Genomic DNA, 17,164 nt, shown 5'->3' with positions numbered 1-17,164 from the left:
GAATTTCTTTTATTTTAGAAACATATAGGATTAGGGAGACTCTTTTCAATATTTTGAAGTTTGGGGAGGAAAAAATCTGGGAGCTACCACAGGATCTCCTGTCAGTCTAGCTCTCACCAAAATAATGAACATTTTTCTGATGATACTCGAACTGAATTGACACCAGGTACCAAGTTTGGGAGAGGTACTTTATATTTTCCAAAATTTTAATTTTAACACATTCAGCAAAGAAATTAAATATTTTACTTTGATTGTTTGTTTGTTTTTTTTCCCCCCCAATTTGGTTTGTTGTTGCAATTTGTTTCAGTCGGCTGTGTTTATGCTTCATCAGGTCTCCTCCTTCAGCAATCAGCTGCACCCTGTTGGATCTGCAGCCAGGACCAGCAACCCAGAACTGAAAACGTCTTCCACTGAATGTGGTAAGAGCTTCTGTGTATGCTCCCGTGTTGCTAAAACAGATCTCTGCATCATAAACACCTGAAATAGTTGTTTGTTTTTTTTTTTCACTAAAGGCTCGGAGACCTGGAACATGAAGTCCGTGTACTATCTTTATGTTTACACCTCAAATAAACCAAACAAATAAATGCCAAAATCCAACTTGAGACATTTACAAGCTTTCTTGCATTTTTATTTAACACATCATGGAGTTGGTTAAAAAAAATAATAATAAAAAGACTGACATGTCTTTAATAGACACTCTCCTGCTCTTTTCAGTCCCTTTTGTGTCTCTCTGTGGACGTTATTAGGGGCTGTTGCGTAACTGGGAGTCTGGATGCAATGTTCCATTCGATGTGAACTCAGACGTAGGTGTAATGGCTGCCCTACCCACTGGCGGTGACCAATCAGTCAGCAGCTTAGCTCGTTCGGGCCTCTCCTCCCACGTCTACACCTGTCAGTATTTATACCCTCCCCAGAATCCCACAGTCAACAGAGCCCCTCTGTTTTACAGGCTACAAATACAGGCACTTTGTGTGTTTACTGTAAGAAGGACCCACAGTGGGCAAACTGCAGCACTGCAGAACTTCAAAGTCTCTAATGGTGTGCAGATGTGAGCACAAATTGTTTTAATGGGTGACAACTTACTGCAAAAGAGAGAGAGAAAGAAAGAAGCGTTAAATTGATTTTTTAGCTTTTGATAAACATCACCCGGTCAGGTTTTTATGTTGGCTGTTTCATACTGATATTTTTGGCTTAAAGATTAATCGCAGCCCTTAATCTTTCTCACATTATGTCACATTACAGCCACAAACTAGGATTGATGTTGTTGCTTTCAAAAGCCATTGAGTCAGAAAACAAAGTCCATCTGTGCTCAATTTAAATCCGGCTGTTCTCAGATCGTGTTCCTTGCTGTTCCTTCCTTCCTTGAACAACAAGGAACGCAGCAGATGCCGGTCAGATTGTCAGTCCATCCTTGACCCAGTTAGTTGTCTTTAACCAAGTAATTATTTTTGGAATAAATAATTTGAAAGAAAAGTGTGAACTGATTATGCTGATCGCTTTTTTTGTTGTTTTTTTTTGGATTGAATCGTAAAAATCATCAAATCAGTCCCATTTAATTACACGTTTATATACCTTGTCCATGCTATTTATGCAGTTTAAGGATGTTCATGTTTTCTATGCAGTGTGAAGTAGTTTGTGCAGAGATAACAGGTAATTCTGAAACTGAAACTTTAATCAAGTTACTTTGAAGACCTTGACGTGAGAAGTAAAAGAAAGCATTCAAAAGGCAATCACAAGTCTAGCTGCCTGCCGTTAAAGCACTTAAGTTTAGAAACGAGTGGATATTTATCCAACAAACTCTCATCACTTCATGATCAGTGAGGCTTTTTGTGGCTCATTGTGCAGATCTTTCAGAATCTTTTTGTTTACATCGCCAACATTTTTGTAGAACTTCATTGTTTAGTGCAAATTCAATTCGCTCAACTCCTATTCATTCTAATGCAATCTAATGATAGTCAGATTCATTACATTCAAATTCAGTTTATTTATTCACTACCAAAGCACCGTCAGACTGAGTTGTTTAACTGAAGCACGGCATCAGGGACACTTTTTTTAGTGAAGAAAAAACTGATGGTTTCATCAACATAAACAACTAAACACTGAATCGCTAAGTCAGAAGTACTTTCTATAAGGAAAAAAAAAACCCTCTACATTAGACAACGGAACGAGCGGCTCTACCTGGGGAGAGGAAAAACTGCTCTAACTTGGAATCATCTCAGAGTCAGTATTTAGTTGAATCAACTTCATGGCTGCCCGCTTTGCACATGTGGCGACTTCAATTTTTCTACTCATTCTCCTTCTCAAAAGTAGCTTAGTGAAAAATAATCTGGTGTAGATTTGAGAAGTCTGTTACAAATTTCATAATGGAGCTGATCTAACTTGGTTCAGATGCCGTGAGGTCACTGAGATAGGCCTTTTACAAATCTTTGAATTAATAATCGACTTCAGCATTGTCTTGTTTTGTGATTTGTGCACAACATGTTAATAATATTTTCCAATGATATTTTTAGTATTTAAATGCTCACAGATTCTTAGTAAGTGTGATTCAACTAACTTTGTAGAAGTTAAATTCTGTGTAGAGCACATTATCATTTGGAAACATGCCTCCTTTTTTTTGTCTTTTACCATCACAGAAGTGAAGTCAGCACCTGTGACGGTTGGAAGATTCCAGGTGACGCCCAGTGTTGACATTTTGGACCCCCCTGTCCCAGTGGCCGCTGCACCACAGCCAGCCAAAAACAACAACAACAACAACACCCAGTCAGAGAGCAGCACAGAGGAGGTGGGGGGTTCTGAAACCAGTCTCAACACCTCCCTCACCATGTCCCCTCCTCAGCCTCATCCCCACAGAGGCCCCACGGGGGTCCCCCAGAAGGTGGACAGACCGGCGGGATGGGCCGTGAGCCAGCCGCAACATCAGCATCATAACGGAGACGATGAAGAAGATGAGGAGGAAGACGGCGGGATCTTAGGGGAGCGATCGAGGGTGAGGAAGAGGGGTCGGAGGAGGACTTGCAGTCTCAGTCTGATGGGGACCTCTGCGGACAGCGGCCTCTCTGTGACGGCCGCCGAGATGGAGGGGAGGCTGTGGGACGGAGCAGCGGGGAGTCCCCAGTACAGCAACGCCCTTCACAACCTGTGGTTGACGACTTATAACCGCAGCGCCCCCTATCTGAGCAGCGACGACTCGGACAGCGAGGACGAGGAGATGATGGAGGAACTTCAGGAACTCAGAGAAAAGCAAGTGATGTTTCGTCTCTGCACAGACACTGAAAATGCAACTCAAACGACATAGTAGTTAAACAATCTTAAGAAAAAAATATGAACTTTTATGCTTAGAAATAAAAGTTTTTTTTTTTTTTTGGTCTCTTCAAGGGACTTTTTCCAGAGACACTTAAACACTAACTTGCTCTTTTTAGATGTACTTTCTGAGGATAAGCTTCTTTTTTTGCTCAACTTTGGCTGCGTTCAGCGTAGAGATGGGTTACATGGCATGAGAAAAATCGTTCATTCAGCTTAAGGCAAGGCAATTTATTCACATTGTACTTTTTTTTTTTTGTCATTTACAGACACCTATCAGAGGTTCAAGCTTTGGAGGCCGAACAGAAGAGAGAGATCGAGGAACTGTATGCGAGGATGGGGAAGGTTCCTCCGCCGGGCATCGTCTCTCCTGCAGCCATGCTGTGCAGCCGGCAGCGCCGCCTTTCCAAAGGGAATGGCTTTCCCTCATCGCGCAGGAACAGCCTGCAGCGTGTGGACATCCTGCCTCTCCAAGGTAAGAAATGACTTTTGTTTTCCTTATGCTGTATATATGACAACTTACTCTCTATGTGTATTTATTGAGAACCACTTTCTAACCAGGCATCATCAGGAGAAACTCTCTCGGAGGCAGCAGCAGCGGCTCGCAGGACAAACCCGGTAAAGGCGTCACTTTTGCCACCGACATCAGTAGAATGGTAAGTGAGATGAGCGTCAACTAAACTTCACCTGAGTCCTCGCTGCCCTCGTCACCGTTTTGTTTTCATTTCCTGTTTCCAGTAAGAACCTGGGCCAAGAACTCTAAATATCCGGACTACCTCATCTGAAGTGTGACCGCAAGAGGTCAAAATCCTTCAATCCTTTCACTGGTGCACCATCCAAACTATCTGCGCCTCTCTGTCAGTGATCATGTGGCTCAGCCGGCTGCTCATTTACCTCACTTGTACAGAAGCCGTTACTGACGAGGCTGGAGCCGATACGGGACAATCCAGCTCTCAAGAGTGTTGACCAGTCTGGTTCGCGTTCACTCCGACGGTACAAACGTAAATCTGCCATAGTTCTCTGCTGATTATTCTCCCTGATAATGCAACGACGCAGTCAAGCGATGGTGCCGTGTGCTGCAGAAGGCGTGGCGTCTACCATGAAGCTGACCCAGAATGAAATTGATGTTTTCCTGCTTGTCTGACTTGATGCTGTTCATAATAACAGCAACAGGAGCCACTGTGAGGCTGACACACTTGCTGTACTTTGTAATGAACTCGCATCCTCTGCTGAATGAACAGTGAATATATTCTCATTCAGAAGAGCGGCAGTTACTTCCTTCCTTGCTTCCTTGAACTAATACGAAGAATCTACCTGTATCATATTCTGATTTATTCAAATTGGTACCGTTAAGACAACTAATTTAATGTCTGCATTCTGGTGGGATAAGATGGGACAAAAATGTGACATTTTAATGTTTCTGTTTTGCAAGATTTTTCTCACTAAGGTACTGTCAAGTGAGAAAGTTGATGCAGAAAGCACATTATGTTAGGGATTCTCTAGCTGGGTTAAATTGTTTCAAAACTACTGGCTTTCCTGTTGACTGTACATTTGTATATAGCTGAGTGCATTTAATATAGATCATGTTTACAGTTTCAAAAGTAAACTGACATATTTAAATATTTAAAATAAAAGTAAACTAAAATATTTCTGGTACCATGAATCCTTCTGGAGCAAAAAGAAACATGCAGGTGCATCAGTGTAAATTAAAAATGTAACTGAACTCGATTTATTTTAATAATTCAGTTCAAAAAGGCTTAGCTCCTTTAAGGTAGACTCATTACACAGAGAGTGAATGTAGCTAGCGAAACCCCAAAATTCAGGTTTTCTGAAAAAGTTTCATTGAAAAAAGAAAGACTTCAAAATGTGAAAATTGAAATCTCAGCTTGCTAAGGTTTATATGTGCAAAGCTTTGTTGGGCTCCATTTGCATGAATTACTGAATCGCCATTGCTTCACATTTGTTCCTGCCACAAATGTTTTGCTTTGCATAAATATGTTTGGATACAGCAGTATGACCAGCAGCTTTTTTTAGCTATTGATCATTTGTGGCTTACCTACATTGTAATGGGCATCTCCGACTGTCTGCAGGACAACGGTCAAATTGTCGTCTTATGCTTCATTATGCAGTGCATAGCAAAATCTTCCAAAAAAAAAAAAAAAAAAAAAAAAAATGACCCATACCACACTATGTGCAATGAATCTGAATTTGTCTTTTCAACTGAAATGCTAAATAACTTTTAGATTATATTCTAATTTGAGAGGCACTTGTTTGTGTATTATTTTATAGATCAAGCACCTTGTGCACTTTAGCAGATTCAAATGTCATTCTCAGTCAGTCCAACAACATGTTTGTGGTTTAAAAACTCAGTTGTCCATCTGTCCTGCTTCGATTCAGACTGTGTTCAAGAGTCCAAGCTGTGAATCTCTAGCTGTTGCCTTGCACACAGGATTTTCTGTCAGACAAAACTAATGAACTGCATTAAAGATGTTGAATGTAAATACATAATCATATTGCTCACTGAAGCTGCTGTCCTGCCAAGCTCAATCTGTGCCTTTCTCTTACAATGTCTTACTTTATATTTTTATTCTAGATCAGATTGCATATATACATAAATTTTGAACAAAATAAAAGTAATTGTAAATACTTCGGCTCTTGTCTTTTTTACTCCGACATACAACAACACGAACAACTTTTAAAGATATATTGTTTTGAATTCAACACATTAGATTTATATAGTACAAACACATTTTATCAACATAAATAACATTTTATCAAGCTGATTCGTGTGTCTTTTTTACCAGTGTAGTAGTATTTATTTCCATCCACGGCCACTGTAGTATAAAATGTTCATAGCTTCTGTTATGTTTCTCAAACATGGTGCAATTGCATGATTAGAAATGGAAGAGTTAGGCAGAAATACCATCAAGACCTTCCACAGAAAACTGAAAGGCCATGTAGAGGTCAGTGGATTATAGCCTGTTGCACTGATTGAAGCCTAATGAAGCTCAAGACAAATCAATGATTGAAGTAAAACAACCACCCCTTAAATCCCTATTATCAAAACAAAGCAAAGTCCTGCTCTGTCTCAAATAAAAAAAACAAAAAACAAAACACAGCCATGTATGGAATATTACTCAGTGGCATTGTCCGTCCTCTCCTTATTAAGAGCAGGACAAAGAACACGGTCCATAAAGAGGCTGGCAGCCTGGTTTGCCTCAATTGGCTCCAGTCTTCGGTCCCTTCAGTCTGGCACGCTTGGCCTCCTCATCGATTTCATCCATGATCCGCTCCTGGGAGACTGAATAAAACGTGTAGCCATCTGATTTAAGAGCGATGGGTCAAGGCAAATGTTTGAAAGAAGAAGGGGAAAAAAATGTGACGAATGAATCAAAAGGTCTACTTAGTATAACATATGAGGACAAAAGCATAAACAGACGTTTATAATAAAAAAGTTCTTAGACATTCACCATCATTCTGAAATACAGCGGTATGTAAAAGAATTTATTGAACTTTTCCATATTTTTTTTTATGTTCAAACGTTAAATTCCAATATGTTTCAGTGGGATTTTATATGATAGATTAATGCAAAAAAAGTGGAAGGAAAAGGACACTTTTTTTTTTACAAAGATCTCAAGATTGTGTTTTTTTCTTTTTGTTCAGCCCTATTTATCCTTAAACTAAACTAACTTCTGAGAGGAAATAATTGCTCCTCTAGCAGAGTTCTGCTTGAGGAGCAATTATTGGAAGCATGCGGATGTGGGGGCGATTTTCTTCTTTCACAATAAAAGGAAAGATTGATAGAGCGAAATTAACATTGTCTGCTAAATGTTAATTTAAGGAATTTTTAACTTGTCTATATTATGCTAATGAAAACATTTCAATGCACAGTGAGTTATAATACTACACTACAAAGTTAGATGCAAGTAAATCATGAAATCTTCGTAGTAAATGGAACAGTTCCTCTAGTAAATTTAAAGACTATAGTTAATGTATTAATTAGTACTAAAATTCAGTGAGTTTTAGAGCTATTTATTTACTTTGTATTTTGTACACAGTAAAAGTAACACTAGCATGCTAAGCTAACGTTACGTAGTTCACCTTGCAGTTGACGTAAAGGATACAGATACCCAGCACGAGCGCTCCTATTGCGAGTCCCGTCGCAACGTTCCGCGTTCGGAGTTTTGATGTTTTCTTTTTCCACTGTTCCAGCTCCGCCTGCTTGATGAAATGCATCTGATCCCGGGAAAGATTCTCTTTGGCCGGGTATATTCTGGTGGCGAACGGAGAGTCAGACTTTGGAGGTTTCTTTTCAGCCATGTCTACGGTCAGTGGAGCGTCAGGGGGTGGTTCCAGACGACGCTACCGAGCTTCAAACCATCTGCTACTACGGAACTTGACGATGTAACGTAAATGCATACTGCCTCAGCACATGATTGTCAGATCTTTTTTCCTCTTCCTTTTCATTGGTGGGTGGCAAATCACATTTCAAATGCAACAGCAGGGACAGATTTAAAGACAGATATATGATTAACTTCTTAATCATATCACTGTGTATTTTTATTAAGCGAATACTTTTCAAAAGTGTCCCGTGGCTCTTTGGACCTTCCACGTGACTTTTAATAACTTTGGCTAAAATGAAAAAGAACCAGCTATTGATTTTAAATTTAAACATAAAAACAACAGTTTTAACAGTTTTTAAGTTTTTCTTAGAATAGAATGAAAATTAATGACCAGTTGTAGTCACACAAATATATATATATATATATATATATATATATATATATATATATACACACACACACACACACACACACACACACACACACACACAAACAAACAGAAATAAAATGGAAACACGTTATAGGAAGCACATTTCCTATATAACATAAACAACATACAGTTTTGCTGGACTCATAGCAAACCAGGTATTTTGACTGTAAAGTTGGCTGACCCCTGCTCTAGACAAATTAAATGCCATTATTTTTGTTTAAGTGAAACCAAATATGCCTGTTTGTGTTGTAATTGTTGTTCACCGTGGATTACGGATTTACTTTAGAAATTCACTGTATAAATCCCTCACGGAGACTTTTCAGAATAAATGGGACTTGCTATAATCATGTGCTTTACATTTCCACATATGAGCTTCACAGATTTTAACTGACTACCAAGCATATGTGAGAAAAATTAATCAACATTTATTGAATGCAAACCTTTGTGTTTGTATTAAGTGGACACCGCGGTTTCCAATACTAGTCTACTTGTGTCGGATTTACGGACATGCTTGCCTTTCACAATATGGCGGATGGTTTGGCGTGTCCGGTGCGGAGTAAAAATCGGGTACGTTGGTTCCTACTAAAAATGGTCATAGAAAGGAGCTTTGTTAACGCTGCCATCTTGTGGTAGACATAATTTTCAGGTGAGGGGTAGTATTTGTATTTCGGAACAGAGTCAGTTCAGTTTGCAGTGTAACACTTAGTTTGTAACGTAACACTTAGTAGGAGAACCGCACGTTAAACGTTAGGTTTGTCAAAGCAGCATGGCAAAAACGTTCCTTTGTTTTCCGCGCCATCGTGTCGTCGCACGCCTAAATTTTGGCGAAACTCCCTTCGACGTTCTCAATGATTTCCTCATTAATTTAAACAACATTAACAAGGACTATCTGGATGGCTTACCGAAATGGAGCGGAACCTTTAAACAGAAAAGACTCGTTGGTAAGTAAAAAATGTTTTATAAAATTAAACCATCTTTTTTTTTTTTTTTTTACTTATCGTTGTTGACTAAAACAAAAGGACGGAAATGGTTTTCTTACATTTTATGTCTTAAGTTTTGCTAAAAGAAAAAAAAATGTAAGAAAAATGTAACACTTTTTACTCGTATAACTCTAAATGTACCATTCTATTGGATATACGTTAAGAGCCGTTAATTTTCTTCAGTAAAACTATTTTTAAGCAATGTTCCCCATGTATAGTCGCGCATAATTTAAGGTTAAGAAAATATGCTTTCTAGATTTAGTTTTTTTTTTCTTTACCTTAAATAAGAGTAATAGTCTGTACTATTAGCAGACAGAAGCTTCACCAGTTTTTTCTATAAAAGCCTAACTTCTATAAAACTTTAGAAAAAGAATGTATCTTGAGAATTTTTCTGCATGTTCCTGTAATGTTGAGTTATTATTTCTATAAAACACAATAATACTTTTCCTACACAGATGTTTGCTCTACATAAAATTAACTCGTCAATGTAACACAGAATTATTGAAACAAAAAACACCTCAGTTTTCTCAGTTTATATACTTCCGTCCTAAAGTCGTCCTGTTTCCTAGAATACATCTTCTTGATCACTCAGCAACTGAAACTTGATCCATCAGTAGGATACCATGCCATTGAACTGCTTCAGAGGTAAGAAGATGGCACACTTCTAGTTTTCCTTTTCACGTTATCCATTATTAATGCAAACAGTGTTTTTAATCTCTTCTAGGTTTATGGTAAAGCATGTTGCAGATGCACTTGCCAAAATCCCAATTCAAAGTGTAGCCATTAACGAGTCAAAGAGATATGGGGATTTGATTTTTAACAATCTCAAGGATACATTCCCTCTGATCCTCTTCTCTTGTGTACAACTTGCAAACAAACTGTTTTTGCATTGTCATGTAAGTGTTTTAGTGCAGTTGACTGATAATTGTCAGCATCTTTGAGTAAAAAACTAACTTTCCAAGACTTTTTCTTCATTGCAGATGATAGATACCTCCACTGCTGTACAGTTCCTGTATTCTCTCGGCCTCAGTGTTTCCAAACAGACCCTCCTGGAATCAGAGCTGATGGTCTTTAAAGGCGTTGAATACAGACTCAATGTCCTTAACTCTCTAACGTACGTGGAAGTCATTCTGGAGGTCCTTGGTAAGGTGTTTCGTTGATGATGACTACTTTACATTAGAAATGTACTGTTCCAGTTAAAGGCTTGCATGCACTCATTATAGGAATAAAAGTCATGTGAATTTTGATCTTTTAATTTGTGCACTTGAAATGTTTTTTTAGGGTGGATTTATGCAGCTGACAACTTTAATTGATTTTTAAACACAAAAATTCAGTAGATAAGTTTGAATTGATATTAGAGTTTCTCTAATCCAATAAATTATGTTATGTGTACTGGCTGCAATATATAAAGATATTCACTTGAATCTATTTTAAATTAAACTGAAGGTTGTTAAAAAGCATTTTAGCATCCAAGGATGATTATGTTCTCAATTCTCTTAAGTATTTGTGGCTGATTGTTGGTAGTATTGTCCATTTGGCAGTATAAAAAAGATTATTTTGACAACATTGGTGATTGATCTGAACAACAGGAGAGCATGTTGCTGTTGGCCTGTGTAGCTACCAGCAACACTGCTGCATTGCAGAAAATGGAGGAGGACTACATTACATTTCTGCACCTTCATTTCAAATCAACAAATAGATCAGGGGTGTCATTATCCTTGAATAAAAATTTGTTTTTAAATAGATAAGTCAAGCTAACAGTAAGCTTCTCAAATGATCCTGACTTCAACTATCTTCAAATACTCCTACTAAAACTTCCAAGATGAGTGGTCTAATATTGAGATCAAATTATGTCACAACTTGAGGCACAACTTGTTAAAGGATACAAAACCAGATATTAGCTATGATGCACATAGATATTTAAGTCTGCATAGAAATGTGACTGTTTGCATTTCATAGAAAATGCAGAACAACCTCTGGCCTTTAAAAAACAAATCCTTGCAGCTGTGTGTTTTTTTTACTTCTTCCAAATTAGAAAAGAGATACATCTGTAAAATTCCCAAAATGGTGATTATGTTTTACAAGTAACTGTGTAAATCTCTGACTGCCACTGTAAGAGGTATGTGAATTAAAATACATGTAATGTATATTTTGAATTCGATCGGTTCACTTTTGTAGGGCACAATGAGCCGTCCGTGCCCGTAGAGCACCTTTATCGCCTCTGCCATTATGTCCTCCAGTTCGTCACCCTGGAGCAGACTGCAATCTATGACTCCCTGCTAAGAAGCGTCTGTCAGTGTCTCAGCCCGTCCAGGGAACAGAGGTATTACATTTGTCTAGCCACTGATGATTTCCAACAGGTAGTTTATGTAACAATATTCTCTAATTGATGTAGGTCTCTGCTGCGCCAATAACATTTAGAAATATATATATATATATAGCTGCTGGGTCTGCAACATCTATCCAGTGGCTCGGACACTAAATGCTCTACTGGCCAGTAGATGGTGGTACACTGCACAGCATCTGGTCATAGACACAGTAGATCCACCATTTTGTTGTTGAACAGAAGAATGTCAGCTGTTAGCACTTGCAGCAAACCCAGTTGGATTCAGATGGAGCCAAACATAAAAACACAGCAGTTTCCTATTTGTGTCTACAAATGCTGCCGCTTCCATCTGTAGCTACACATCCATAAAGCTACAAATACATAAAGGAAAGACCATTAGTGGGAAAAGCGTCTGTGTGTTTGTTTTATAAGATGTCCCTCTCTTGCTATGTGATCTTAATGTAAATCATTTTTTAACACCAGGGAAAATTTTGTGACAGTGACTGAGGATCGCATGCTACGTGGAGTTTGTGTCATTGCAGTGGCAACATACATCCTCTGTTTCAAAAGATGGAAACAGGTGAAAAACACATTTTCTATCTGTCGTATTATTAAAATAGCCTCATGCTTCCCCGTGTTATTCTTTCCATGATGCTTTCTGTCAACGCAAAACAAACTGAGTGATTGCTCTTTCTGTGCTTATGCCACAGGTGGTTGGTGAACTGAGCCACATCACAGGAATCACCAGAAGAAACATCACTGAATTTGCTCTAGTGATAGTAGCGCACATTACTGGTACCAGTTCTTCAGCGGTGTAGACAAGGAAACTCACAGTGCTGACGTTGTTAGAAGTTTAACATATGTAGATGGAAAATGTCCAGCGTGCATTTTAGGGGAACAATTTCTCCATCCCCGAAAACAAATTACAACTGTGTTCTAGGAATTTAATGTGTTTTGGGAAATGCTATTTTGAATTTTTGTAAACGTTATATTCATTTTGCTGATCAGAAAAAAAAAATGGAAAAGATTTGTAAATTATTTTTGGACTCATTTTGTTGACATATTTCACAATAAATCTCATCCTGTTTCATCTGCCACATTGATCAACTCAACCAGAATTGCTTTACAGTTTATTATTTAGTTCCACAGAGATTAAGATGGACTTGGCTTCTTGATTAGGTATCAGGTGTGTGTGGACGAACATTTAGTATAACCTCCCATCCTATAGTTCTTACCGGGCTCCCTACTCTGTTGAAATAAGTTGTGTACATCTGTAAAAAACAAAAAGAGAATTTTATAAAAACTTTACATATTCCACTGCAAGTCTCTGGCGGTTGGGAAGACGGATGCATGACTGATAAGGTTATCATCGAGAGGTAATCCATTTTAGTCATTTTAAATCAGAAGGCTAACTTGCACACGTATTTATAACAAATAAAAAACATACCACATGGGGAAGATCACTGACACCCTCGACAAGAAGGTAAAGTCAAATGAGTGTTAAAAATAACTGGCTGCTCACAATACTATTTCCAAACATGTTAATGGAAGGCTAATAAAAGTGGACTGTTTTGTAGTCCAAAGTCTGCTTTTCAGGAGTAAGTAATTTATTTATTTTATTTATTTATTTATTTTCAGAAATCAAAATTCCACACTGGAGGAAGAGTGGAGAGGCACATAATCAATTTTCCTTAAGTTCCAGTGTGAGGTTTTCACAGTAAATTATTATTTGAATATCATTTCATATGTCTTCTCTTTCCCATTGTGTTTTATCAAGTCCAAAGTCAATATCGTCTCTTAAAATTTCCAGCGGAACTTGACACCTGCCAGTGTTATATCATTGCAAGATTTTGCAAAAATAATGTAATAATTCCTGAAAAATGACTCTAACCCAAATACTGTTGGGTTGAAATACATTGACAGCCTTTTGTGTATTGAAAACCATTTATAATTATCCATATCGTTGTCTCTGCTACTTGTGCACCCTTTTTTCCCCAGACTTTTTCCTTTTGCTTAATTTTCTAATTACATATGGCATTACATGAGCACTTAGCTTCTCCAGCAATCAATTTCTGTGACCTACTTTACCTTTGAGCAGTTTTAAAAATATTTGCTTGGAAGCTGTCAAGACAGCTGTCTTTCCTTTTTTTTTGCATCAAAAAATATTTTGTTATCCTTGGTTAATGTTCTAAATCTCATAAGAAATTTTTTTTGTTAGCTTATAAGCCATAATAATTGAAATTAACTGAATCAATCACATATGAATCTGTGTGTAACTAATCTTAAATTGAATTACTGAAATAAATACATTTTTTCACAGATTTTCTGATTTCTTGCTAAACTCACTTATTCAAACTAAACTGTCTAATTGGGGCATTATGGTTCCAATAAACTGGAACTATGTTTTGGGGGTCTTCCGATCCTGAGATTTTGGCAAACCTGTATTTCACATTACAATAAACTCATTGAGTAAATAAATGCAAGATTAGAGGATATTGCGTTACCATAGGTGATAACCAAAGCACTTTGTTCATAAACAACACAGTGCTCAGGAGTTCCAGTTCTGACATCAGATGTTCCACTTCGAATATGAGTTCTTCGAAGTTACTCAGCTGAAAATGTTAGGACAGCATATTTTCAAGAAGTGCTCCTCTTTATAGCTGATGTTTTTCTGTTCTACGTTTTACTTTGTTCATTAAGAGGTCCTGCGAGTGTTTACCTCTGACTGTTGCTGGTTGTTGTCCCCAGAGTAAAATGTTTTGGTGCAAATCTCACATCTTGTGGCAGCACCCAAGGTGGACCCTGTTAAAAAGTGTTGGCAGGTTACCCAACAACATGATAGCAGACTCACTTTTATTTTAGTCATCTACTGTTCCGCAGCTGACCTGACTGTAGTCGGGTCCTGATCCATGTTTTCAGGCAACTGCGGTGAATATATGTCAGACTTCCTGAACACAGGCAGGGCGACAGCAGGGGGTCGGCATCTGAACGGTCTCCGTAGCAGATGCGGCACTGGTTTTCCTCATTGTCATGTGATATATCATCTGGTGTACTGCTAAGACAAGGTGATCCAGTCAAGAGTGTGCAATATGACACCCAGTCATTTCTGTACTTTGTAGAACTTCCTATGTGTTTTCATGAACTAACTGATCAATACAAGGAAATTATAAATGTGGTGTTTTGCTGTGCAGGAGCTATAGTTGAAATAGGCTAATAAATGAAAGAGTTGATCAGCTTTCATATCCAACAGCACAAGGCTAATAATAGAAGTAAATAAGTTGTTTCTAAGATGACATTTGCACCTTATAAGACACATTAACATATATTTCCCAGAATTCCATGTAAGAATTTCATGGAAATCTTATTGAAAAGTTTGTTAATTTAGGATAGTGTTATGTTATTACACCAATTACATTCCAACTAAGGCTATTTTTCAGGGGGTTTCTTTTTCTTTTTTTTTTTAAGAAAATAACATCTTAAGTTTACTCTAAAAGAATCCTACAGGGAATTGCAAGAAATCAATCTTGCAATTGATTTCGGTTGCAAGAAATCAAAAAGTATTGCTATTATTTTTATTTTTTTGTGATTACCTCTCTTTGTGATGGCAGGCAGCATCATTTTTTAAACTTTCTGGTAATCGAGCTGCTTCATCTGTAGCTGTGGTCCATTGACTCTGCTCACTCGCTGACTCAGGTAATGGACTCTCCTCAGTGGTGTTGAAAGACAACTGAAAATGGCCACCACAAAATGTCTTAATTTATTAAAATGTCTTTAAAGATTTGACACGTTTACCCCTGTCTCATAGTTTACATTATGTGGTCTCTATGGCTAATTAGAAGCCTGGCTTTAAGTGAATAACTCTGCAGTGTTAACTTTCTACACTTCATGTACTGTAAGTGCAGTCACATCATTAAATACAGCTCAGGTTTTTAACATTTTAGACAAACAAGAGATCATAAATGTGTCATTACCCATTGTCGGATACGTTTCCACAACTTGTTAAACATTTTTGAAGATCCTCTTGTTTGCCACTTAATTTAACCTGTAATACAAAAGGAGTTAGAGTCTGTTTTTATATAATTATAGCAGAGCAGATGGAGCTATAGTACCTTGTTTAATAAAAGTATCACAACTCTGAGCAAAACAAAACTATTTTCAACAAAACTTTAATTAAACTGGGAACGGGGTGAGGATTCCTGAAGTTGAATTTTAATGTGAAATAGGTTGTAAACTTAACAACGTTGTGATTGACCATGGTGACACACACACACACACACACACATGTAACATAATTTCAATGCTGTGGAAAATTCCTCCTGGTGATGACATGATTTTCAAAACGTTATCGTGCCCGATGAGCTGATGTGACAGAACCAGAATAATTTGAGTCGTCTGTCTCAAAAGGTCAGATTTGTCTAATTTAGCTATTACAAGACTATAAGAACATGTATTAAAACATATTACTAACAACTCAAGTAAATGATCTGAAAGTTAGGGAAGAATTGCTCCACATTGCAATTGGAACATAGACTCGCTTGCTAATTTTGGATTTTTTTTTTTTTTGAAAATAAACAACTCTTTGTTTACTTACTTTATTTGAAATAGCAAAACAACTGAATTTGGACTTCATTTAAATGTATGATTTTTCTGAAAAGCTTAGACAGAAACGCCTGTGAAGATAATTCCAAAACAACACGCAGTAAATATTATTTACTGGGTATTGTTATTAAATTTTTGTTCTGGTTATTTTTCAAGTTAAATAAATTTTTACCACAAAAAAAAAAAACAAACAAAAAAACATGACTATCCAATCAACCCATCATTTTCCATTATGTAAACAACTGGTCTGGGATTAAAATGTTTACTATAGCTAATCTTGCTATTCTACTTCAATGTCCTTCTAAGATCCACTGTAAATATAGAGACGCAAAATATGCCACCTTGTGGCTACATGGCTTAACAACCATCTCAGCTTAAAGTCATTGAAATCATGAGACCTGAGAAATTTAATCGAGAGGACCTTCGGTAAGTAAAAGGAGCATGGGTTTTCAGGGAAATAACAGAAATTATATCAATTCTCTTCTTCATAAATCTTCAAAAGAAAATATTTACAGTTTTAGGTACATGAATTATGGACTCAAACTGAGAATAAACAGTTGCGCAGCAGTTTCACTTACTTTTCAAATGAACAGTTGTAGAGAGGTCAGCTTTCACAGAGAGTTGTGGAGATTAACGCTTTAAATGATCTTGTGAGTGTTTTTGTTTTTCAAATGATGTGTTACTATGGAGATTAGAAAAGAAGCCTGAAATGTTGCACAGTGACCCAAAATATCTCCTTTTGGATTAGAATACATTTTTCAATTGCTTTTGGAAATCATGTCTCCAAAGTCTGGAGGAAGAAGGGAGAGACATGGAATCCAAGTTATGAGCCATGTCATCTACCGATGATGGTGCTCTGTGTTTTTTCAAGTCCGATCTTAGCACAGCTATCTAAAGAGACAATGTGGATCTGCTGACAAGTTGTATGGAGATGTTGGTTTAATTTTCCAGCTGGAGAAGCTACTTCCTCACATGGCCAATAGCACCAATACCTGCTTTAACGAGGAGGATGGCTTTGCTGTTCTTGATTGGGCAGCAGCCTCAGTCTGACCTAAACCCTTAAGAGTTGTTGCAATATTGTCATAAGAATGACCCAAGCCAATTATGCTGACAGGCCCTATAAAAGCAACCTGGCCTTCTTTACCACCTCAGCTAGGCCACAGGCTGATCACTTCCATGTCATGCT

The 17,164-nt window shown here is 37.6% G+C and overlaps 4 protein-coding genes across 5 annotated transcripts in view; 2 read left to right on the top strand and 2 right to left on the bottom strand.

Moving 5' to 3' along the window:
- The window catches only part of wnk4a (WNK lysine deficient protein kinase 4a), a 48,203-nt gene extending 43,377 nt beyond the window's left edge, over nucleotides 1–4,826 (top strand). For both annotated transcript variants that reach the window (XM_007571688.2, XM_007571679.2), the window contains 5 exons: nucleotides 332–419; nucleotides 2,634–3,240; nucleotides 3,570–3,775; nucleotides 3,862–3,956; nucleotides 4,039–4,826. In XM_007571688.2, the coding sequence (XP_007571750.1) occupies nucleotides 332–419; nucleotides 2,634–3,240; nucleotides 3,570–3,775; nucleotides 3,862–3,956; nucleotides 4,039–4,041 (999 nt within the window). In that variant the 3' untranslated portion in view covers nucleotides 4,042–4,826. The remainder of the gene's footprint in view (nucleotides 1–331; nucleotides 420–2,633; nucleotides 3,241–3,569; nucleotides 3,776–3,861; nucleotides 3,957–4,038) is intronic.
- Nucleotides 4,827–5,781: 955 nt separating this feature from the next.
- coa3a (cytochrome C oxidase assembly factor 3a) lies at nucleotides 5,782–7,689 on the bottom strand. Its single transcript, XM_007571668.2, has 2 exons — nucleotides 7,425–7,689; nucleotides 5,782–6,622 (listed from the first exon to the last, which is right to left on the bottom strand). The coding sequence occupies exons 1-2, from the start codon at nucleotides 7,618–7,620 to the stop codon at nucleotides 6,519–6,521; spliced, it is 300 nt and encodes a 99-aa protein (XP_007571730.1). The 5' UTR covers nucleotides 7,621–7,689; the 3' UTR covers nucleotides 5,782–6,518.
- Nucleotides 7,690–8,615: 926 nt separating this feature from the next.
- cntd1 (cyclin N-terminal domain containing 1) lies at nucleotides 8,616–12,476 on the top strand. Its single transcript, XM_007571655.2, has 7 exons — nucleotides 8,616–9,014; nucleotides 9,623–9,698; nucleotides 9,778–9,949; nucleotides 10,034–10,196; nucleotides 11,232–11,376; nucleotides 11,863–11,959; nucleotides 12,090–12,476. Exons 1-7 carry the CDS (start codon nucleotides 8,840–8,842, stop codon nucleotides 12,195–12,197), a joined length of 936 nt encoding a protein of 311 aa, XP_007571717.1. The 5' UTR covers nucleotides 8,616–8,839; the 3' UTR covers nucleotides 12,198–12,476.
- Nucleotides 12,477–12,492: 16 nt separating this feature from the next.
- On the bottom strand, nucleotides 12,493–16,659 carry LOC107838618 (E3 ubiquitin-protein ligase MARCH7-like). Its single transcript, XM_016681595.1, has 7 exons — nucleotides 16,557–16,659; nucleotides 15,351–15,421; nucleotides 14,970–15,106; nucleotides 14,265–14,434; nucleotides 14,099–14,181; nucleotides 13,884–13,991; nucleotides 12,493–12,650 (listed from the first exon to the last, which is right to left on the bottom strand). Exons 2-7 carry the CDS (start codon nucleotides 15,384–15,386, stop codon nucleotides 12,555–12,557), a joined length of 630 nt encoding a protein of 209 aa, XP_016537081.1. The 5' UTR covers nucleotides 15,387–15,421; nucleotides 16,557–16,659; the 3' UTR covers nucleotides 12,493–12,554.
- Between the last annotated feature and the right edge of the window lie 505 nt (nucleotides 16,660–17,164).

This window comes from Poecilia formosa, unplaced genomic scaffold (assembly GCF_000485575.1).
Source record: "Poecilia formosa unplaced genomic scaffold, Poecilia_formosa-5.1.2 Scaffold7, whole genome shotgun sequence".
Taxonomy (NCBI): domain Eukaryota; kingdom Metazoa; phylum Chordata; class Actinopteri; order Cyprinodontiformes; family Poeciliidae; genus Poecilia; species Poecilia formosa.
Note: the sequence above shows the minus strand (reverse complement) of the source record. Positions and strands in the feature narration are given on the sequence as shown.

Excerpts from the sequence above, each read along its gene's own strand:
- coa3a (XM_007571668.2), bottom strand. The coding sequence starts at position 7,620 with ATGGCTGAAAAGAAACCTCCAAAGTCTGACTCTCCGTTCGCCACCAGA. Across the intron at positions 6,623-7,424 it reads AGCGCTCGTGCTGGGTATCT|ATGGCTACACGTTTTATTCA; the intron begins GTATCCTTTACG and ends CTCTTAAATCAG.
- cntd1 (XM_007571655.2), top strand. The coding sequence starts at position 8,840 with ATGGCAAAAACGTTCCTTTGTTTTCCGCGCCATCGTGTCGTCGCACGC. Across the intron at positions 9,015-9,622 it reads TAAACAGAAAAGACTCGTTG|AATACATCTTCTTGATCACT; the intron begins GTAAGTAAAAAA and ends CCTGTTTCCTAG. Across the intron at positions 10,197-11,231 it reads AGTCATTCTGGAGGTCCTTG|GGCACAATGAGCCGTCCGTG; the intron begins GTAAGGTGTTTC and ends TCACTTTTGTAG.
- LOC107838618 (XM_016681595.1), bottom strand. The coding sequence starts at position 15,386 with ATGTTTAACAAGTTGTGGAAACGTATCCGACAATGG. Across the intron at positions 15,107-15,350 it reads GGAAACGTATCCGACAATGG|TTGTCTTTCAACACCACTGA; the intron begins GTAATGACACAT and ends GGCCATTTTCAG. Across the intron at positions 14,182-14,264 it reads CAGGACCCGACTACAGTCAG|GGTCCACCTTGGGTGCTGCC; the intron begins GTCAGCTGCGGA and ends ACTTTTTAACAG.